The sequence below is a fragment of the Emiliania huxleyi genome (assembly GCF_000372725.1).
Source record: "Emiliania huxleyi CCMP1516 chromosome Unknown EMIHUscaffold_13, whole genome shotgun sequence".
Classification (NCBI taxonomy): Eukaryota; Haptophyta; order Isochrysidales; family Noelaerhabdaceae; genus Emiliania; species Emiliania huxleyi.
In genome coordinates, this window is record NW_005201287.1 from 1,028,082 (window position 1) to 1,049,757 (window position 21,676).

The following is a 21,676-nucleotide window of genomic DNA, read 5'->3' on the forward strand; positions in this document are numbered from 1 at the left end:
CACCTGCACGAGCAGGATTTTGGAAGGACGATCCGGGGCACAGGTGGGGCTCCGCTGCTCCTGACAAGGGACACAACAGGCTCGCAGCGCGGTGCACGGTGGACTCCCAACTCCACTGGCGGTCTCATCTCAGTCTAGCGACCTGCCTCCAGCTTCTCACTGGCAGTCTCGCAACCACAGGCACGCTGACACAGGGGTGGCAGGGGCGGCGGCAGGAGTCTCCCACACTATGCGCGCTGCAATGGCAGTGCGGGCTGTGCAGGGGGCCCAGCCCTCAACGTGTGCCAGTGATGGCCCTAGGGAGGAGGAGTGTGCTGAGGGCTCTAACCCAAACCTAACCCGAGACTAACCCGGCACTAACCCGGCGCTAACTAACCCGAGCTGCTCGGGGGCATACATTAGGACGGGTTAGTGCCGGGTTAGTGCCGGGTTAGCGCCGGGTTAGCCTCGGGTTATGGTAACCCGTTCTGACCCGAGCTGACCCTTGCCGGGTTAGTGTGGCTTAACCCGGTGAAACCCACGCTAACCTGCGCTTACCGACAGAACGAACAAACTCTCTCGCGGACGAGTCTTGCCACGACTGCGTCCGTCATGTGGGCCTCATTCCTCTCTCGTTGGGGCCTGCAACCGCCAGCCCTCTCGGCGCTCATCGCTTCCGCGTCGGGATCGCTCGTCGCTTCCGCGTCAACATCCTCTTACCTGCGCCCATTTCTAGCTGCATCGCTCCTGTACCACGGCTTCGAGCAGTACATTCGCTGGCGCCGCCGTGCGCGCCTCGCCGTGAAGGGCGTGCCCGAGGCCGTGGCTGCTGCAATGCCCGAGGTGGATCCTGCGGTGAGCCGCCTCCAAAACTTAGTGCACTCCATCAGGCACGCGATGATCGCTCCGCTGCATCTGCCACTAGGAGTACGCCCGAGCCCAGGAGTACTCGGCCGCAAAGAACAACTTTGGCTTCGTCGCAGACTTGTACGGGCTCGCCACCGGCCTCGTGCACCTCTGGCTGCAGGCGGCCGTGTGGAACGGCCCGGCCCTCTCGCTCGTGCTTCGTTGCGGCGGGACGGCGTCACACGAGCTTGCGCGCGCGGGCGCGAGCATGCTGCTCTGTGCGCCGTGGGACCTCCTCTCTGGCGTGCCAGTCGACCTGTACCGCACCTTCGTGCTCGAGGAGCGGTTCGGGTTCAACAAGCACACGTGGCTCAGCTGGCTGGGCGACTCGCTCAAGCACTTCGTCGTCGAGGAGCTGCTGATGGGCTCGCTGATGATGGCGCCTCTCGTGCTGCTCGTCCGCTCGCTCGGCGCCGCCCCTCCTCTCGCCGCGCGCGCCTGCCCGCGTCCGGTGACCGCCCTCCCGTCGCCGCCCGCAGGCCCCTCCTCGTGGCTGTACGGCTTCGGCTTCACGTCCCTCTTTGTGCTGCTCTTGAACGTCGTCTACCCTGTCTGGATCGCGCCGCTCTTCAACACATTCGCACCGCTGCCCGAGGGCGATGTGCGCGACGGCGTCGAGGCGCTGGTCAAGTCGAGCGGCATCAACTGCAGCCGCATCTTCCAGGTCGACGGCTCGCCCACTAGTGGTGCGCATTAGCACTCACTTCGTGATCAACCGCAGCCGCGTCCTACAGGTCGACGGCTCGCGCCAGTCCGCCCACTCCAATGCCTACGTGGCTGGCTTCTTCGGCTCCAAGCGCATCGTCATCTACGACACCCTCATCACGCACCTCGACGGCGACGTGGAGGACATCTGCGCCGTCGTCGCGCACGAGATTGGGCACGCGCAGCTGCACCATAACTACGCGCTGCTCGGCGTGTCAACGGCGCAGCTTTTCGTCATGTTTCGGCTCTTTGGGGTCTGCACCGACCCGCGCCTCGTCACGGACTTTGGCTTCGACGCCCCCTGCGCCTACTTGTCGCTGCTCACCTTCTTCACCCTCTGGTCGGTCGCAATGCCTCTGGTGTCGTTCGGCCTCAACGCATTCACGCGGCAGCTCGAGTACCAGGCGGACGCTTACTCGGTGCGTCTCGGCTTTGACATACGAAAGGCGCTCGCGAAGATCTCAAAGACGAACCTGAGCGATCTCAATCCGGACCCCCTCGACTCCCTCTTCCACCACTCCCATCCGACCACCGTGCAGCGGGTGCTCGCAGTCAAGCAGCTGCTGGACACGTGCGAGCGCAAGGCCCTTTGAAAGGGCATGTCCATGTGCCGCGAGCATGTACACGTGTACTGAGTTGCCACATAACACACTGGGTGTGGCGTATTTTGTATCGCGGCGGTGGGGCGTGTCGCTGTCCTCGCGATCGCGTTTTGTTTTTATGTTTATATTACATGTCAGCACGGCCGAGCTCGGAGCTGCGGTTTTTGATATCTCTCGGTGAGTGGGGGGCCGAGCCGCCTCGGGGTGGCGGGCGGGCGGGCGTTTTGAAAAACAGAAAACAGAAAACAGAGGGGGGCCAGGGCCCCCACTACGATTAGACATACGCACCTGGCTCCTGGGACAAGGCGAGAATCGCAGCGCATGCAGTTCAGCGGAGTCCCAGTGCCGGGGGGAGAAGGGGGGGGGGGGGGGGGAGCCGAGGGGGCGACGTCCCGACACGGCAGGTTGGAGCTGACCCCGGGAGAGAAAGAGAACAGCGATGGCAGCCCCCAATGACCGTAGATAGACATGACGAGCCGACAGCGATGCAGCGGCAGCGAAGGCGGCGAGGAGGGCCCGCGCTGCCTAGAGCTCCGCCGGGCGGCAGCAGAGACATCGGCGGACGGGGGAGCACGCGGGACACGTCGGCATCGAACGTGTCGGCATAGGAGCCAGGGGGGTGGGCTGGGAGAGTTGAGTCAGATGCAACAGCACCGTCTCGGCAGCGAGGCCCATGATGGCGACGGCGGCGACGTAGGCGAGACGGCGCGGGCGAGGGTGGCGACGGTCACGATGAAGGTGGCTTGACGAAATGGATGACGCCATCGCGCAACATGACATCCTCGCTGTCGTCGTCCTCTAGGCGGCGCGCAGCGCCGCTCTCGCAGGCTGTTTTTGACTGCTTCTCGATTTTGTTTTTGTTTTCAGTCTAGGGGGCCCGACCCCCTCAGAGGGGCGGCGGGCGGGCGCCCACTCACCGAGAGATAAAAAACGCTCGGCCCATGACGAGAGAGAGCGGGCTGTGTGGACGTGTGCCGAGACGCCGAGACACCCCCTCGCCCTCCCCCGCCTCTGCGCTCTCCCCCCGATGCATTTCACATTTCCCATCTCGATCCGGGCGCCCCCCCGCGCACACAAAAGTCACAACGACGGTCTAGAGAGAGCGATATACAAAAGGACAAGCCGGCTAGAGTTGCTGTGTCGCGTGGTGTGGTGCATATTGACTGGAGGACTCGTTCCGACATGCATCGAGACACTATCCTGCGAGATGTTGTGTCTGGCGTCGCGTGTGGGCCCAAAAGAAAAGCTCCGGGCCTCCGGCGCCAATGCCCCGGCGGTTAGCCTCGCTCCCTCGGCGACCTCCACAGACTTACGCCTCAGCCACGAGGCGTTGCAGTAGCTTCGCCTCCTTCGCGTTCTCTGCATTGTGTGTTGGTTTCTCCGTCTCCCCAGCCAGTGCCTTCACATTGCCAAGCACCTTGCCGAACAGGCTGCCCCAAGGCGGGCTTTTGGGATCGGCACCGACCCGAGTGGATGCCGCGCGCTCTACGTCGTCGAAGCGCGAGGTGGCAAAGTCGGTTGCAAAGGCAAACGGGAGCTCTTGCTGTTGGAGGCCCTCCTTTGCCAGTGCGCTCTCGGCGAACCCGACCGCAAGGCCCGGACGGGCGTTGAGCGCGCCTGGCGCTGCATTCCTGGCGCTGAAGGCGATGTCAAGCTTGTGGTGCGGGCCGGAGAGGCGGTCGGAGACGTTGTCGCCCTTGACGTGGACGACCCATTCCTTCACCTCGAAGGTGGCGCTCGCGTATTCCACCTTGATCACGGCCTCCTCGCACGACATGCTCGCTCCCAGGCCGAGGCGAAAGAAGTCGCCGTCGCAGGTGCCGTTGACCAGCTTCCAGCCTGCAGGCGGGAGGCGGCGGCTGGGAGCGGGGGGCAGTGTCTGGGGCTACGTGTCTGCGAGGGCTTGCGCGACCGGTGTTGAATTGGTTCAGCTCGTCCGCCCAGAAGGAGACGTTGAGGAGCTCTCGCTTGGCCCCTCCGACCCTCGCCACCAGGTGAGCAGAGGTGATGGCGCCGCCTTCCGTCTTGACGTTGACTGCGAGGTTGGGGGCGGAGAAGAAGGAGAGGAAGGAGCTGCGCACGCCGTGCGAGTCGGCATCGACCAAGCCGGGCATCACCGTGCGCTCTGCATCGTCGAAGCGCGAGAAGACAAAGTCGGTCGCATAGGCAGACGGCAGTTCGTACAGCTTGAGGCCGTCCTCCACAGTCTCTGCGAACCCGACTGCAAAGTGGCCCTCCGTCGGGTAGGGGGTCAGCGTGCCGAGGCGCAAGTCTGGTGATGACAACGACTCCCCGATGATGCCGTGCGGGAGGAATCGCTCCGGCGCTACGTTCTTGGCGCTGAAGGCGATGTCAAGCTTGTGGTGCGGGCCGGAGAGGCGGTCGGAGACGTTGTCGCCCTTGACGTGGACGACCCATTCCTTCACCTCGAAGGTGGCGCTCGCGTATTCCACCTTGATCACGGCCTCCTCGCACGACATGCTCGCTCCCAGGCCGAGGCGAAAGAAGTCGCCGTCGCAGGTGCCGTTGACCAGCTTCCAGCCTGCAGGCGGGAGGCGGCGGCTGGGAGCGGGGGGCAGTGTCTGGGGCTACGTGTCTGCGAGGGCTTGCGCGACCGGTGTTGAATTGGTTCAGCTCGTCCGCCCAGAAGGAGACGTTGAGGAGCTCTCGCTTGGCCCCTCCGACCCTCGCCACCAGGTGAGCAGAGGTGATGGCGCCGCCTTCCGTCTTGACGTTGACTGCGAGGTTGGGGGCGGAGAAGAAGGAGAAGAAGGAGCCGTGTTTGCCTCGGAAGTCGGCACCTCCATGCACGAACTTCAGGTCGGCCTGCAGGCGGCGCTTGCCAGAGGCTAGAGTTGCATCAATGTTGTTTGCCGCCTGGAGACCCCAAGATTCGGCAGGACTGATTCCGCGGCCTGCGACGGGCAGTGCTGTCGAGCGAACGGCAGAAAGGAGAAGCAACATTGCGGCGTGCGTGCTCATCGCGTTGTCGCCCATCGGAAGGTGGCCGTTTTGAGCGAGCCGGGGGCCGTCGCGGGTTCCTGGTGATTCCGGTCGTCCGTATGGCGATCGCGACGTGTGTGTTTGGCGAAACGCGGAATTTGGCGACACTTTTGCCCAATAGATCCCAATTCCGAGACTCATCAAATGATGCATTTGGGCCGCCTCCGGAGGGAAAAGCAACGAACGATCGCGAACCTACCTGCTTGGGCGTGGCACGCACGCGGGGGGCGCCCCCCCCCCCCCCTGTCTGTCTGTGTTTGTGCGTCGTCCATCACTCTTTCTTTACTTATTTCCTTGTCCGCTCTATTTACGCACATTCGTTTAATAAACCTGCTTGCTCTGGGGGCGCACGCTACGTGTGAAGGGTCGCACGCAGGTTGTAGAATATATTCGTCGCAGGTGGCTCTGGAGGCTGCGCTCTGCAGGCTGCGCTAGGCCGAGCGCCGACCCTTCCAGCTCATCACAGCTCGGTCACAAAACAACAGGTGGGTGGATGCTCACAAGCAAGCGGTTGGTTGGTGATTCGATCACCCGAAATGCCACGCACGTCGGAGTCGCTCCTCATTCATCGCAAAACCTGTGAGTCAGCAGTCTTCCACCCTCGGGTGTGTTCGTATAGAGCCACATAGCCTAGGATACGCCCATCACTGAGCCGACGATGCTACGGGTAGCCCCAGGGTGGCGCGCCCACCCCCTTCCCCTCAGGCACTTGCTTGTGCCCTGGCCGCGCATGCCGCGCACGCCGCCCGCGCACACGCCAATTTCATTGTACCCGGTGCCACTGCCACCCGGTCCAAGTACGCCAATTTCAAGTACGGGATCCCAAAATCACCCCGTTTTTGCCCATTTTCGGTCATCCGTCAAAATATCTGTTCCGCTGTTAACACCTCGAGCTCCATCGATAGGTGTCCCTCTCGCAGCCTCCCGCGACAGCCCCCTGGCGACCCGCTGTTGCCGTGCGGCGAGGTGCCGGCGCAGCGCCTGGTGAGGGTTAGGGTTAGGGTTACGGTTAGGGTAAGGTTGGGGCTGGGGTTGGGGTGTGGGTTGGGGTTAGGGTGCGGCGCAGTGCCGCGGGCTCGGCCCCCCTCAGCCGGCCGCTGCCCTCGTGGCTCGCCTAGGGTTAGGGGATAGGGTTAGGGTTACGGTTACGGTTAGGACCCGGCGACCCGGTGCGAACCACAGCGAGTCCGCCATCGCAGCCAGGTGGGCCGACCTCTCCATCGCGACCCCTCCCAGCTCCGTTCTGCACGCAGCGCAGCCATACCGGAAGTGGGCGCGCGTGTCCGGGCCGCCCTCGCATAGGTGGCACGCGGCTCGGGGGCGAGCCCCTTCCAGCCGCACTATCCTCCGGATGGCTTCGGCGTCCGGCCCGCCCTGCGCCTGCAACTCTGACGCCGTGCAGCTCATTCTTCCTAACGCGGCTCGCATGGCCTCCTCCAAGAGCGGGCCCGGGAGCGTACTTTGCTTTTTTTTTTTGGCCAGGGCGGCGCTCGAGGTCGCGCCGGGCCGTGCAGGCCCTCAGCGCGTAGTGAGTGGGAGGGCTTGGCGCTCGCATGAGCGATTCTCGCTGGCCCCCTGACGAGCTGACGTGCCGGCAGCACAGCGTCCGACCGCCAAACAGGCTGCGCGGCGTCCCCAACTACAACGCTATTCGCCGCTTCCCCAGCGGTGCCAGCGGTGCCGCCCTGCCGGTGGCTCGCCGCGCCAGCGCCGCCAAAGGCGACGGCGCCGGCAGTGATGGCAGTGGCGACGCTGGCGACGGCGCCTCTGGCGAGCTGTACCTCGGCCGCTTCGCTGCGCTGACCGCGCTGTACGCGCTCGCCGAGGGCGCGATGACTCACCCGTACGAGCTGATCAAGACGCGGCAGCAGGCGGGCGCGCCGCGAGCGCTGGCGCACCGGATGAGCACCGGCCGCTACCTCGTACACCTGGCCGAGAGCGGCGGGCTGCGCGAGCTCTACCGCGGCTTCGGCTGGTCCGTGCTCGGCGGCGTCCCTTCCGAGGTCGTCTACTACGTTGGCTACACCGAGACGAAGCGTGCGCTGCTCGGCACCGCCGCCGGCGCCGCCTCGCCCTCCTCCGTCTACCTCGCGGCGGGCGCTTTTGCAGACGCCCTCTCCGTCCTCGTCTCGGTGCCGGCCGACGTCATCTCGCAGCGGCTTCAGCTCCAGGGCGCCGACGCGAGAGGTGCCGACGCGGCGCCGACGGCGCGGCCGCAGCACGGCCACGGCGCGGCCGCGCTCCCGAGCATGGGCCTTGCCTCCGCGTCCCGGGCTCGGCACCTCCACGCGCCGCCGCCGCTCCTCTCCGGCGGCACTGCCGCAGGCGCGGCCCGACTAGGCGCACTGCCGCGCAGCTACTGCCGCGCAGCTCGGCGTCTGCTGGTTGGGCCCTGCAGGCACGTCCTTCCTCCCGAGTAGGCGGGCTCGAGATCGCAGCCTCGATCGTGCGGCAGGAGGGGCCGCTTGGCTTGTGGCGAGGGACGGGGGCGACGCTCGCGTACTACGGCCCCAACTCTGCTGTCTGGTGGCTGACGCACGAGCACGCCAAGGGGGCGCTCGCGGAGCGGCTGGACGGCCTTAGCGCAGGGGAATGCGCGGCGGGCGGCGCGGCGGGCGGCGCGGAGGGCGGCGCGGAGGGCGAGCCGTCGAGCGCGGTGCTAGCGATGAGCGGCGCTCTCGCGGGCGCAACCTCGACCGTGGCCACCAACCCGCTCGACCTGATCAAGACGCGCCTTCAGACGTCGACGCGGCCGACGAGCGTGGGACCGGTCCTCGCCGCGGTGTGGAAGGAGGCGCGCTGGAGAGGGTTGTACGCCGGCCTCGTGCCGCGCCTCTTCTCGGCCATCCCGCGCTCCATCTGCACCGTGCTCGCCTACGAGCGGGCCGTCGAGTTTTGTAGGAAGTAGAAGAGACAAGAGAGAGAGTAGGACTTGCCAGATGCCACGCTTTACGACTCCGCGCGTATTTTCTCCTGCCGGCCGACCCTCACAGCTCACAGTACACAGATTCTCTCTTCTCACCTTGGGGAGCTGGGGGGAAGACGTTGGGCACGTTCGCAGGGTAAGAAAGCAGGATCGTTTTGGAAGGTCCCGATCAGGGCGAAACTACACCAGGTACGTGCTTTCACCGCGGGAGTTTTTTCTGCTGCTCGCGCCACTCCACCGGCATACATTTTGTGTATGTGGCAGCTCGCTCACGCGGAGCAACCGCGGCGACGGCGGCAGCCCTGCCTGGGCGCAGCGAGGCTGGCCTCCGACCTGGCACAGCTGCCGGCGGTGCACTCGCTCGGCCGCCCTGGGGACGACGCCCCGCGCATCGCCACCGTCGCGTTTGAGGCCGACGGCACGCTGCTCGCCTCTGCGACGGTGGGCGGACGCGTAGGCGTGCAGCAGGTCGAGCAGTATTTGCCTTCGGCGGTGTCCGCTGCTGCGGCGGCGGGGCGCAAGGACGGGCACCGCCTCACGCCCCGACCTTCGGCCGAGACACTCCCGCTCCTCGAGTTTGAGACACGCCGGACTGTCGCGGCGCTGCGCTGGAGGCCGGGACGGGCAGGCCAGCTGGCGGTGGCGGCGGCGGCCCCGCGGGGCTCCCACGCGCCGCAGGGCGGAGGCGCGGGCGTGCTCATCTACGACGTGGCCAGCGCCCGGCCAGAGAGGCCGGTCCACCTCTGCTCTGACGGCGCACCCGGCGCGCTGCACGACCTCGTCTTTGTCGACGCGGGCGGGGGCGGGGGCTCTCCCCTGCTGATCGGCGCCGGTCGGGACGGCGAGCTTCGAGCGTGGGACTTGCGCGACGCGCGGCCCGTCGTCCGTCCGTCCAACACCGTCTCCGGCTGGACGCTGGGCAAGCGAGCGCGCGACTACAAGAGCGGCGCTCCGCCAGCCTCGCCCCTCCCGGCCCCACGCCTGGTCCGCCTCCCCACCCCCGCTCGTGGACCCCGCGCCCAGGCTCCATCTCGGCGCTCGCCGTCGACGCGCGCGAGCAGCTCGTCTCCGCTGGCACGCCCGACGGCGAGGCGCCGGACGTGCGCGAGACACGTCCGGGACATGTCCGTGACGTGTCCCACAGGCACGTCCGACGGCGCGCTGCTCACGTGGGACGTGCGCAACCTCAAGTCGGTGCTCTGCTGCACGCGCGTCAGCCGCGCCCTCGCCGGCCGCGCCTCGTCGGGCGTCGACTCGCTGCTGCCCCACCCGCGCGTGCGCGACACGCTCCTCGCTCAGCTCTCTTGCGGCGCCGTCGCTGCCGTCGATGTCTGTGCGGGCGCCCGGTCCAGCGAGGCGGCAGGGGGGGGAGAGGGAGGGCGACGGAGTGAGGCGCGTCTGGTCCGGCTAGGCGCCATCCTGTGCCACACCGCGGTGGAGGACCCCGCCTCCGCAGCAAGGCGGGCCGAGGCAGTGACCCGCGAGGAGGAGTGTTGCCCGCTCCACCTCCACCAACCAGCCGCGAGACTGCTCTCTCAGCTCCGCAAGCCCGCGCCTGTAGGAGCCTCCCGCCGCCGCCTCCTTTGCTCACCGCGGCGGCCCGGTCGAGTCCGCCGGTCGAGCCCTCGAGACCTCGAGGGTAGAGTCGCGCAGCCGCCCAATAGGCAACCGGCTGGCGTGGCTCTGCGGGGACGAGTGGCTGGCGTGCGGCGTCCCCTCCTCGCCGGCGGTGGGCCTGCTGCAGCTGAACCACGGCTGCTCCGCCATCGCGGCGAGGCTCTTCACGCCGACCTCCGCCCCGGCGTGTGCCCTCTCCGCTTCGCCGCGCGGACACTTCGTCGCCCTCGGCCTCGAGGACGGCTCCATCGGCATGTTGCACCCGCTGGCAAACAAGCGCGAGGCGGAGGAGCGCGCGGCCGAGGAGGCGCGAGACGCGAGCTCGAAGCGGCAGGCGTCGGCCGAGCGGGCGGTGGACGCGGCGCGCAGCTGGCTGGAGCCGTCGCTACGCGCGGCTGGTTACCATTGGGGCGGCGCCTCCCGCGCGCTCTCTCTCCTCTGCTGCGCCGCTCCGGAGAGCGACGCCACCTCTCTCCTCGGCTGGCTGGGCGGCTCCAGCCCAGCTCCTGTCCTGACCGCCCTCGAGGCCGTGGCCCTCGAGGGCGCGGCTCCCGCCCCAGCGGCTGCCGGCGTGGGTGGCTCGATCGCATTGGCATGCCGGCATTTGCTGGCGGCGAGGGTGGCGGCAGAGGCGGAGGCCGCGGAGGCGGCGGAAGAAGCCGCGGCGGCCGCAGAAGCCGCGGCGGCGGAGGCGGAAGCCGCAGAGGCTGCAGCGGCGGTGGCAGAGGCGGAGATGGCAGCGGCAGCGGCAAGAGAGGAGGCAGAGGTGACGGCGGCACCGCCCCGGCCGCCAGCACGGCCGCCACGAAGCAATCTTGCTCCCGCTCCCGCTTCCACTGCCACGTCTGCGCTGCAGCAGCGCTGTGAGAACCCGCCAGCAACGGCCAGAAGAGATCAGCCACCTCTCGAGGCGAAAAAGATGCGACAGTCCTCGTTGGCGGCGCTGTGGGGGCGACCCTGAGCGGCGCTGTCGCTGTGGTCAGCGTCTCGGGGCTCGGCCAATCGGTACAATTTTCTACACATCTCTGAATAAATAAAAGGCAGGGAGCAACAAGACCGGTTCGCGACTTTCTTTTTCCGCTCGCATGGCACATATGGCTTATGGGGCTCGACATATCGTGTTCGACATCCTCGTTCGCTCGCTCGCGCGCTCTCCTCGTCGCGGCTCGCGCGCTACGACGTGTACGGCTTTACGAGCTAGCGCACCCTCCACCTCCCTCTCGCGCCCCCGTTCGCCACGCCGCAAGCAGCTTGCCCTCGGCGATAGTGAGAAGCCGTCACTTCCTAAAGCCGTATGTGCGATCCGTCTTGGAGAGGCACTTTGTATGGGTTTACACTAGTAGCGGAAAAAGAAAGAATGGCCCCGCCGGAGGCGAGTTACTGATTGCTGAAGGGATTTTTTTCCGGCCGCCGCTGTCTTCACTTTAGCTGCCCGAATGACTGCGAGAAAGTGCGCGCACGATCCCTGCAAAATCCACGCAAATATTCCACCCTGTCATGTGCGTCCTCAATAATGAAACCCCCACCTTTCCACCCGCTCGTTCTACATGACGGTGCACGCGCACAGCTTGAACTCGATCTCTACGTTTATGATGCCCTTGCCCGAGACGCAGCAACGGCAGACTCCAATTCCAAATACGGGCGGCACGTCATCATCGTCCTCCCACTCCTCTGCGAGGTGGATGCACGTCACTGTGCCGTGCCTGAAGTTAGGCCCAATCGCAATGCCAACGCCCTGGAAGAAGGGATCGAAGGCCACCGGCAGCTTGTCCGCGTCCAGGAGGAGCTCGGCAATCACGGCCGTCGCATTGGCCACCACGTCTTGCATGTCGTCCATCTTATCGGCGCGGCCGCTGAGGCCAAGGCAGTGCAGGTATGGCTTCTCGCCGAGGATCTCGTCTGGCTCTTCCTCTACGTAGCCAAGCCGCCCCACCTTTTTCATCGCATCGCTTGTCAGCTCGCCGGAGATTGCCTGGAAAGGTGGCACCGCCTGAATCGTGTGGCACAGCTCTGCGGCACGCGGCGGCAGCCCTGGGGTGGTGGAGTAGCCAATTGGATCGGTGCGCGCCGCATTGTACTGGTGAAATATCTCGTTCCGCAGCGCCTCGATGTACTGCTCCATGTCAAGCCTCTTTTTTGCCAGGTAGTCTGGCCGTGGCGGTGGCGCTCCTGGCATCGGCAGATCGCCCTTGCCGTCTGCGCACGATTTCAGACGTTCGAACGTGCGCTTGATTCCCGACCACGAGAGCGAGGGTAGCTCGAAGCCGAACGTCTTGCCGGCGGCAGGCTCCGGCTCTCCTTTCCCGACCGTGATCATCACGCAGCTAGGCACTGTCTTGGCGAAGCCGTCCCGACCTATCTTTCAGCGCGAGTAAAATGACCCTGGAGGGGGCGGGCGGTTTTTCTTCTCAATTCCGCCTCTCAGCCCACCGACCCCGGCGAGAAGGCCGCTGCATACAAACCAGCACCGACCAACTCCGGGACCCCTGTGCCCTGAGCCCAAAGCCATCGAGCAGAGACGCCGCTTTCTGGACAACACGCGATAATCCCTGGCTGGCTGGCTGGCGCCAAAAACTGCTGGGGTAATGAGGCTACAACGGAGGCGTCGGGCGAATCGGTGAAGGCGAGGATGATCGATGATCGTCGAAACGACCTCGTCGCAGTCGGTCACTTGAGAGCCCATCCTTGAAGCGTCTTTACGGCCTGTTATTCAGAGCACAAAGGCGCATTCGCACGATAGACGATTAGCATTAGGGGGGGTCTGTAAGTACCGGGCGTTGCATGAGTCACCAGGGGCCTAGGCGCTAGGGGGCTACTAGCAACTAGGGCGAGTGCCTCTACATTCGCAGATATTCGCGGCGGGGGCAGAGCACGCGCATAGCAAGCGCAGTGGCCCACACCTGGTTTCAGCCCGGGGCTGCTGCAAAACGTTATGAGCATTGTAGCTCCCCCACCTGGTGTCGAATTTCTTTTTGAGTTTGACTTTATTTTTGTTTTCGTGCCGCCGCCCGCGCCGCCCCCGGCCGCGCGGTCTCCTCCCCCGCCGGTGCACGCCTCCAGTGCTTCCCGATAGCGTACGTACGTGTGTTGTTTGCGAGAGTCAGAGAGGATAGGCTCGCAGTGTACGGCTCTAACACAAACAACGCAACCCGCGCAACCGGCACATAAAGAATCTGCCGTCGCACTTGCCTCTCACTTCTCGTCCCGCTCGCCGCGCGCTGATGGCTCGCCCTCAAGCTCTAGCGCTACCTCCTCCAGCAGCTCCGCACGACCTTTCAGGTCCTTCCGCAGCGCCCACACCGCACCGGCGACCACCGCGACGTCGACGAACAGGTTCCCGGCATCGGCCAGAGGGTTGGTGTCAGTGCGGAAGCCCCCCACGCCGGCGATGATTCGCGTCAGGGCGACGTAGGATGCGATCGAAGCGCCGGCAATGGTGGAAGGGTAGACGAAGAAAATTCGCGCCTGCCTCAGCGGCGCACGCGTTTCGGCCGTGATTTTCACCTTTGTGGAGAACTCGCGCATCGCAGCGGCCGCGCGAGGCGTCGGAGCGCCAGCTGCGCGTCCCGCGACGCGGAGAGCGGACGCGTCTAGAGCGAGCGAGGAAGCGACGAGCAGGCACCACAGCGCTCTGACGAGCTTCATACTAGAGCTGAGCGCTTCTCTGTGCTTTTGCCAGTCTTTTCTTTTTGTCGATTTTTGAGTACCACCTGCGGGACGCGGCCACGAAAGGTGTGTACAGCGCAGTTCCAGCGGACGCAGCGAGCGTCGGGACTCCGTCTCTGAGCTTGATGATCTCGCAGTGTGACCGCAGATGATCTCGCCAGTCTCTGCGCTGTGTGCTGCTGGCTTTGCCGCCGCGCTGTATGCGCACCGCTTTTGGATGCCGCCGTGCGTGCTCAAGGAGCCGGAGCGGTGCCGCGCCTTTGGTCGGCTGTCGTACTTCACCGTGCAGACCAACCTGATCAACTTTGCGTACCACACACTACGCTGCCTCGCGCCGAAACACCCGCTCGTCGGCCGGCTGCACCCGCTCGCCTTTGCCACGGCCAGCATGCTGACAGTCTTATACTACAGTCTCGACCACTGGAACGCGCAAAAGGCGGCGGGCGACCGGAAGTGGATCGCCAAAGGCTACACCAGGCTCCCGCTCGGCAACCACGTCGAGCACGGCCACGCGCTGCCGCTCGCACTGCTCGACGCGCTCTGCCTGCCGCGCGCGGCCGCGTCCGCCAGCGACGTGCTCTGGATCAACGGCGGGTACGGCGCGGCGTATTTCGCGGTGATGGTGCTGCTGGGCAAGCGGCTCAACGGGGAGTGGATCTACCCCGTGCTCGACGACCTCGAGAAGGGGTTCGGGCCGGCAGGCCCTTACCTGCTCGCCGCTGCAATCATCGCGATTTCCCTCCTGCTCGGCCTCGCGGACCGCTCCCTGGCCGCGGGCGCGGCGTGAGTGGGGCGTCGAGCATAGGGTTGTCAAACGTTAACTTTGGGCCTAACAGTTGCACAATTGTTGGCTGAAATCCTCAACGTTTTTCAAGTGTTCTCCCCAGCCCAAGCTGTTACTGTTTGCTGTTGTTACTGTTGTTCAGTGGTCAGCAAGCAGAAAATGTCAAAAAACCCGGGTAAACCAAAAATACGTTTTGCGTTTTTCCCGGGTATTTTTTCGCATTTCGGGTATATTACCCGCACTGGACGCTGGAGATCGTCGTGGTTACTTCCCCCAGGATTGGTCTTCACTGCCCGCGGGAACACCCTCGGGCGGCCGGGTGGGGCTGCGTGCGGCTGGAGCTAGCATGGCTCGGTAGAGCCGAGACCCCGTGTTGAGCTTGAGGCGGCGCTCCCGTGGGCGGCTGTGGAATCGGTAGATTCGACCTCAGATCTCCAGTATTCTCATCCCAGTGGATGAACGTCCGGACGTCCCTTTGTGTTCCTCTCGCCGTCCGCCAGCGAGACGCTCTGTCGCTGGCGGCCGCAGTTTTCTGTGACCAGAGAAGGGTCACTGCCAGGCCTTCCTTATTGTTGTTCAGCCGGCCTAATGTTCGCTACTGTTGTTGGGGAGCCCCACTGTTGTTCTGTTGTTACTGTTAACACTAGCAACACTGTTCAGCTCTTAACGTTTGACAACCCTAGTCGAGCACTGCGCTGAGTCGCTCCTGAGAGGAGCTGTGTGTCGCTCTGTGGGTCGGGGCGCGAGACGGTTTGCAGGGATCCAACAGGCGGAGTGGAGGCTCGAGGGGCGTCTCAGGAGAGTTCGGCGTGGCTGACTGCACGCTAAAGGCTACACGCTCGCACACCACTTGCAGAGTGGCTCTCCCAGGCGCTCACCCCACGGCGGAGGCACGCCAGGCCCCGGGCAGCCGGCCGTCACTCGCCTAAAAGCGCCTAAGCGGCCTAAGCGGGGGGTGCTTAGGGTGCTAAGGCGCTTAGGCGGCCCTTGCGAGCGTAGGCCCGTAGCGGCGTGGTGATATCGTGTAATACAGGTGACTCCGATGACACTCATGATGCCCCTGCTAGTGTCATCGCTCAGAGAGCAGCCTCACGTGCACGCAGTGTGCAATCTTTACCGGTATGGGAGTTTTTGGCTAATCAAACCCAAGGCCTGCACTAATCAAAAAGTGGTACGGGATACCAGTTGCCTCACGGAAATCAAAGCGAGTCGGAGTGCCTTCTTGGTGGCAAAATCGGCAAAATCGGCAAAATACCGGGTATTTTGCGGGTACTCGCCTCTGCTGATCCCCACTATCGGCTTGCCTCACCGCTCTCTTGCATCTCTGCTACCTCTCCCCGCACTATTCCCATCTGCGTGACGCCACGGCGTCGCCACCTCACCGTTCTCACAGCGTGCTCTCTCTTCAGTCGCGTGCTCGCGCCCACCCGCCTCCCTCCACCCTTCGGCCACACTCCCCCTGTCTCTCACCGCGTAGCTCCGCCCCCACCCCGTTCGCCTCTCGCGCCGCGAACGCCGCACTCATCGTGTCGCCGCCTCACCTCGCCACCCCGCCTCTTGGGCACTGCCGCAGGCGCTAGCCGCGTTGACCTCGACCTAACACGAGGACGCGTCCATGACGCGCCGCCTACCGCCACCGCCGAAACTCGACGGCAGCGCCCGTCGCGGCGGGCCAATCCCGGAGTATATTTCCGTGTCCACACGCAGTGCACCTCGGCGCTATCCGGTCGCGCTTTCGGACAGGTGTCACCGCACCGCGTGAAGCGCATACGTTTTTTACTACCCGCGTCAATTGTCCGTCCATCCGCCACTTTCCCGAGCCTTGCACGGTATTTTCCTTGCAGAGCTCTCTCTCTCTCGGTCTCGCCGCTCACCCCTCACCGAGAGACACACACACACCCACATCTAGGCTGTTCCCTCGTTTGAGACCGACACAAACCACGTCACGCCAAACAGCAAAAGCGATCGTCCTTTCACTGCACGGCCTAGTGGGCCAATGCCTCCTATGGGTCGAGGTGAATTGAGTAGCCCTTCCTGCAGTAATAGCACACCTGCTCGGCCGGGTTCTTCTCTTCCGAGCAGCCCGGCATGGTGCACTTGGAGCTCCCCTTGTCCTCGGCGGGGTGGGACGCGGCACCGTTTTGAACTGACATCGACACCGCGCCCCCGTCCACCACCACCGTTCCTCCTTCCGTGAAGCAGCGGCCAAGCGCAGCCTGCCCGTCTTGCACAGCGCTCGCCGTGCTGGCCGCTGCCGTTGAAACAACGACCTCACTCGCGGGCGCGATCGTGATGTCCCACGGCTCCTTAAGCACATCGCAGCACGTCTTACACATGGGGCCGCTTGCGTCTAGCCCAAGACGTGCGAGCACACCATCTTGCCGGCAGTGCCGTCCACACACGCAGCAAGCGACGAGCATCCCGCCGTCCGGCATAACGTTGACCACTTCCCACAGCTGAATCTCACGTGCCTCCGATGCTGTAAGTCCGGTGTGCAATCCCACCTGCAGCTTACCTGACGGCATTGCCCTGGTCACCACTCTCAGAACGGGTCGACCTCTTTCGGACGACCTGGGTCGACCTCTTTCGGACGACCTGGGTCGACCTCTTTCGGACGACCCCTGTTGTGCCAAAAAACAAGAATCTTAAAAGAATTTAAATAATTTCGCCACGCGCCTCAGACGGCTTGCACCACGCTCTTTCCCTTAAACTCTGTTGGTGGTGGCGTGCCCCCCCCCCCACCCCCCTCCCGCAGCTATCGATATTTCTTTCTTTCAGCGGCTTTCTCTCCGAGCGCCTTTCATTCGCTTACACCTCAAATGACCGTCCGCAATCACCCGGACACATGCGTGCGAATCTCAATCAGCGCCGTACCGATCACCGAACACGTCTCCGCTCACAAATGGGTCAGAGGCGCATATCACCGGCCAGCAACTCCGCCCCCCTCTCGCCTCCCCCCTTCTGGGCATCAGCTCTCGGGCTCGGCCGCCAACATGGACATGGACATGGACATGGACAGACGGGCACCCCCTCGCGCCGCTCGGCCCGCCCTCTTCCCCCTCCCCCAAGCACGCACCTGGGGCGGGCGCGAGCCAGACAGACCCTTGCGCTTGCCTCGAGCGCTGGGGGACTTCGGGCTCGGCCGCCCAACATGGACGTGGACATGGACATGGACAGACGGACGCCGGACCCTCGCGCCGCTCGGCCCCGGGCGCCGGACCCTCGCGCCGCTCGGGCCGCCTCCTCCCTCCCCCCCCCCCCCCCCCCCAAACGCACCTGTCGCGGGCGCGCAAGCCAGACCCCCGCGCTTGCCTCGAGCGCTGGGGAACGTGATGACCAGCACGACGCGCCCTACCCGGTGCGCTGCGCCCTCTTGTCCACCTCGAGCTGCGCCGCCGCGACACGCTCGTCCGAGAAGCTCCCGACGCCGAGGCGCGCCTGCCAGAGCACCGACTTCGGGTGCAGCTCCATCTTCTCCCGCAAGTCGAGCCCGCCGTCGTCCACCGCGATGCCCGAGATCTTTAGCTTCTCTCTCGGTCGCGTGCAGGCCGTGTAAAGCAAGTTGCGCTGCCCCTTGAAGCGGTCGGCGTGCACGTGGACGTTCTTCGCCTGGCTCCCCTGCGCGGAGTACACCGTCACGATGTCCGAGTACCTACAGTGCAGATACTCACACGCCACTCACCATTCCATACTAGCCTGGTAGTTACCCCACGCATTGCCAGGCGTACCGCCACGGCGGGCCCCACACCTTGGCGACGCCGTGCTCGCCGAGGTCGACCCACACGAACTCCTCCGGGATCCAAGCCGACGGGCACCCCTTCAACATCGGGCACGTCACCTCAAGCTGCCGCGTCTCCGCGTGGTAGCACACGACGTCGAGCGGCTCGCCCTTGCTCAGGTACCACCCACGGCCAGCCTGTCGACCCGTCCGCACGCCGGCCTTGCCGATCGGAAGGTAGTGAACCCGCTGGCCCGGGAAGGTGTACACCTCCGTCAGCATCCGCGTCGCCTGACTCGCACGCCGCTGCGCTGGCCGCGGCCAGAAGCGAAGGTCGGACCCCCCCGGTCCGCCAGACTCGCATCGGGCACGCACCACCGATAGCCCCGGCTTCGACGCGAACTTCTCCCTCGCAATCGCGTAAATCTCGAGGTTGTCGTGCACCACGTCCATGAAGGTGTCGTCGGCGACTGTCGTCGAGCACTGCTGCACGATCGGCCAGACCGCGTCGAAGTCCTCGCGCCGCAGACCCCGGCTGAGCTTCAGCAGGTCCGCGTCGCCCGTGCGGTAAATCGTCTCGAGCGGGAAGCACGCGAGCTCGCCGTTGCTCTCTGCGCTCGTGATGAGATCTCCCTCCCAGATCATCTCCCGATCGCCCGCCCCAGCGGCGTCGTTCACAGGGGGCGTCTGCAGCCCGTCCATGAGCAGCACAAACCTAGGCTTGTTGCCGCTGCACACGCGTGGTGCGACTTGATGCGCCATGTCCAGCTGGCCGAAGTGCGTCTGCGCCGCCTCGTCGCACACGAGGGTGCTCTTGGCGAACACCCCCGCCGCCTTCACCTTCCTGGGATCGTTGCGACGGATCCCCGCCACCACCGCATCCGCCGACCACGTCTCTCCGAGCCCGACTCCCAAACCGGTGAACGTCGTGAGCGCCTCGATCTCGGGCGCGAAGCTGCGCCGCGGCAATACCTTGTCGATCGCCTCTTGGATCGCGCGCCGTGCTCCATGAGTGGGAGCGAGCACCGCGATGTCGTCCGTCCGCAGCAGCGCCAGGATCTCGATCAGCGCAGTCTTCCCGCAGCCGGCCGGGCCAGACACGATGGTCACCTCCTTGCTGTCGACAAGCACGCCGTGCAGCGCCGCTCGCTGCGCTACATCGAGCCGCGAGTACAATTGCATAGCCTGCGCCTGCTTGTTCGCAGGTGCCTCGCCGATCACCTTTAGCAGCGCTGCCGCAACCTCATCCTCACCCCTCGGGGCGAGCATGTCGATCACCTCGTCCACGGTCAGATTTGCGCCATCGCCTGTCAGGCCAAGCGCGCGCGCAGCGTCGCCAGGCGAGGTCGCGTCGATTGCGGAGTCGCCCGCGCGCCCGGTCCCTTGCCCGAGCCTCGACGGCGTGGAGAAGGCGACGCCAGCCGCCGCCGCCGCCCCCGTCGCCTCCGGCGCCGTCGCCACCGCCGGACTCTCCACTACCGCCGCCTTGTCCGCCGCCGCCGCCGCCTCTGCCCCCACCGCCTCCGTCGCCGCCGCCGCCTTCAACGCCTCCGCCGCCGCCTCCGGCGCCGCATCGTCCTCATCCGAGGATCCGAGATCCATCGGCAAGTCCGCCGAGTCGCCCGGGCGGGACTCCTCGCGCGGCGCCGCATCCTCGTCGTCGGAGAATCCGACCTCCATGGGCGCTCCCGCGGAGTCGCCCAAGCGAGGAGCACCGTTGCTGGACTCGTCCTCCTCGCTGCTGGCAACGACCGGCACGCGTGACGACAAACCGGGCTCCACGACGGCGGCCGCCATCGCAGGAGCCTCTCCCGTCGACGCAGGGCTCGCCGTCGCCGACACCGCAGCCATTGTGCGCCTAAACTTTCGCACGTGCAGCACCGAAGCCGCAGCAGCCTTTGAAAGCCGCAACAATTCCTCTGCGAGCTGTAGCTCCTCTTCATCGTATTCATAGCCCGCATCGCCATCTCCATCCTCGCCGCCGCCGTCGCCGCCGCCGTCGTCGCCGCCGCCGCCGCTGTCGCCGCCGCTGTCGCCGCCGCTGTCGCCGCTGTCGCCGCCGCTGTCGCCGCCGCCGTCGTCACCGGCCGCTGTGCTACGCGTCGCCTCGGCGAAGCCGCCGCCGATGTCGCCGCCGCCGCTCTCCTCGACGCCGTCGCCTGCCCCGCCGTAGCCCGCCTCACCGCTGTTGCCAGCCTCGCCGCCGCCAGCCTCACCACCGCCTTTCTCGCCGCCGCCCACCTCGCCGCCGTCGACCTCCTCGTCGCCCGTCGCCTCCGCTCCACTGTCGAGCACTGCCTGCACCTCTCCGCCTGCCTCACCGCCAGACAAGATTGCGGAGCCGGCCGCGTCGCCCGCCGCTTCCGTCGCCTCGGGCGAGAGCCCCGCAGCGGTCGCATCGAGCGCCGCCTGCGCCGCCGAGCCCGCTACCGCCCCAGCAGCAGCCGCGGTAAACTGAATGCGCTCGGCCTCCTCGCCGCCGTAGAGCACGACCGCGGCACCGCCGCCCAGCAGCACCAGAGCCATCTCCTCGGCGCCGCCCTCGGCGCCGCCACCTGCGCCCTCGCCGCCGCCCTCGTCGCCGCCCGCCTCGCCGCCGCCCCACACCCGCTGGTCCGAGTCGGACGTGACCGCCGAACCATACACGCCCGCGTAGTACACGCCCTTCTTGCGCGCGAAGGTCAACTCAAGCTCGGCCAGAGCCTGCGGCGCGAGGTACTGTATGGCCTCCCCCGCCTCGCCGCCATACAACGGCCGGGCAACGCCGCCGCCCAGCATCAGTCGCCGGCGCCCGGGGGCGCCATCCGGGAAGCGCATCAGGGCCGGCCGAGGTTCCACCGTCGGCTCGGCGATGGGCATCGAAGTTACCTCCCGCTCCTCGTCCGACCACTCGGAGGTCGACACGGACCACCAGTTCACAGACTCGTTAGCGCCGCTGTTGCCGTCGCCGACACCCTCGCCGCCCTGCATCGAGTCGTCCTCCGAGACCTCGACCACCTCGCCTCCTGGCATAGAGACGTCCTCCGAGCCCTCGACCACCTCGCTGCCCTGCATCGAGTCGTCCTCCGAGTCGGTGACCACCTCGACCCAGACCTCACGAGGATCGTCGCCGCAGCCGTCCTCGGCGCCGACCCCTTCGTCGCCCTCGCCGCCGCCGCCGCTGCCGCCCCCTCCGTCGCCGTCGTCGCCGCCCTCCGCCACGCTCTCGTCGCTTGCCCCGCCGTCGCCTGCCTCGGCCGCATCGCCCGCCGCTGTCTCCGCCGCCTCGGGCGAGAGTCCCGTTGCGGTCGCACCGAGCGCCGCCTGCGTCGCCGAGGACGCTACCGCCCCAGCAGCAGCCGCCGTAAACTGGATGCGCTCGGCCTCCTCGCCGCCGTAGAGCACGCACGCAACGCCGCCGCCCAGCAGAGCCAGAGCCATCTCCTCCCCGCCACCGCCGCCGCCGCCGCCGCCGCCGCCGCCGCCCTCGCCGCCCTCGCCGCCGCCCTCGCCGCCCTCGCCGCCGCCCTCGCCGCCGCCCTCGCCGCCGCCCTCGCTGCCGTCGCCGCTGCCGTCGCCCTCGCCTCCACCGCCGTCTACGTCGCCGCCGTCGCTGCCTCCCTCCGCCTCGCCCTCGCCTCCGCCTCCCTCCGCCTCGCCCTCGCCTCCGCCGCCATCAGCATCGTCCTCGCCATCCCCTCTCTCCGCCCCGTCGAAGCCGCCGCCGTCCGCCTCCCCGCCGCCTCCGCCGCCTCCGCCTCCGCCACCACCGCTATCGCCACCCTCGCCGC

The 21,676-nt window shown here is 66.3% G+C and overlaps 4 protein-coding genes across 4 annotated transcripts in view; 3 read left to right on the top strand and 1 right to left on the bottom strand.

Annotated features, from left to right (window-relative positions):
* Nucleotides 1-593: 593 nt before the first annotated feature.
* On the top strand, nucleotides 594-2,328 carry EMIHUDRAFT_426446 (metalloprotease). The gene is made up of 4 exons (XM_005789299.1): nucleotides 594-834; nucleotides 905-1,295; nucleotides 1,365-1,549; nucleotides 1,620-2,328. Exons 1-4 carry the CDS (start codon nucleotides 814-816, stop codon nucleotides 2,181-2,183), a joined length of 1,161 nt encoding a protein of 386 aa, XP_005789356.1. The 5' UTR covers nucleotides 594-813; the 3' UTR covers nucleotides 2,184-2,328.
* A 4,699-nt stretch (nucleotides 2,329-7,027) lies between these two features.
* EMIHUDRAFT_62996 (mitochondrial carrier protein) lies at nucleotides 7,028-8,103 on the top strand (the record flags this gene model as incomplete). Its single annotated transcript, XM_005789300.1, has 2 exons — nucleotides 7,028-7,382; nucleotides 7,613-8,103. 2 exons carry the CDS (start codon nucleotides 7,028-7,030, stop codon nucleotides 8,101-8,103), a joined length of 846 nt encoding a protein of 281 aa, XP_005789357.1.
* Nucleotides 8,104-13,552: 5,449 nt separating this feature from the next.
* Nucleotides 13,553-14,191, top strand: EMIHUDRAFT_98318 (hypothetical protein; the record flags this gene model as incomplete). The annotated part of the gene is made up of 1 exon (XM_005789301.1): nucleotides 13,553-14,191. The coding sequence occupies one exon, from the start codon at nucleotides 13,553-13,555 to the stop codon at nucleotides 14,189-14,191; it is 639 nt and encodes a 212-aa protein (XP_005789358.1).
* A 2,000-nt stretch (nucleotides 14,192-16,191) lies between these two features.
* EMIHUDRAFT_98319 (hypothetical protein) overlaps nucleotides 16,192-21,676 on the bottom strand; it is a gene marked incomplete at both ends in the record, with an annotated part of 6,791 nt that continues 1,306 nt past the window's right edge. Inside the window, 3 exons of the mRNA XM_005789302.1 lie at nucleotides 16,192-16,494; nucleotides 17,570-17,840; nucleotides 17,917-21,550. Of these exons, the coding sequence (XP_005789359.1) occupies nucleotides 16,192-16,494; nucleotides 17,570-17,840; nucleotides 17,917-21,550 (4,208 nt within the window). The remainder of the gene's footprint in view (nucleotides 16,495-17,569; nucleotides 17,841-17,916; nucleotides 21,551-21,676) is intronic.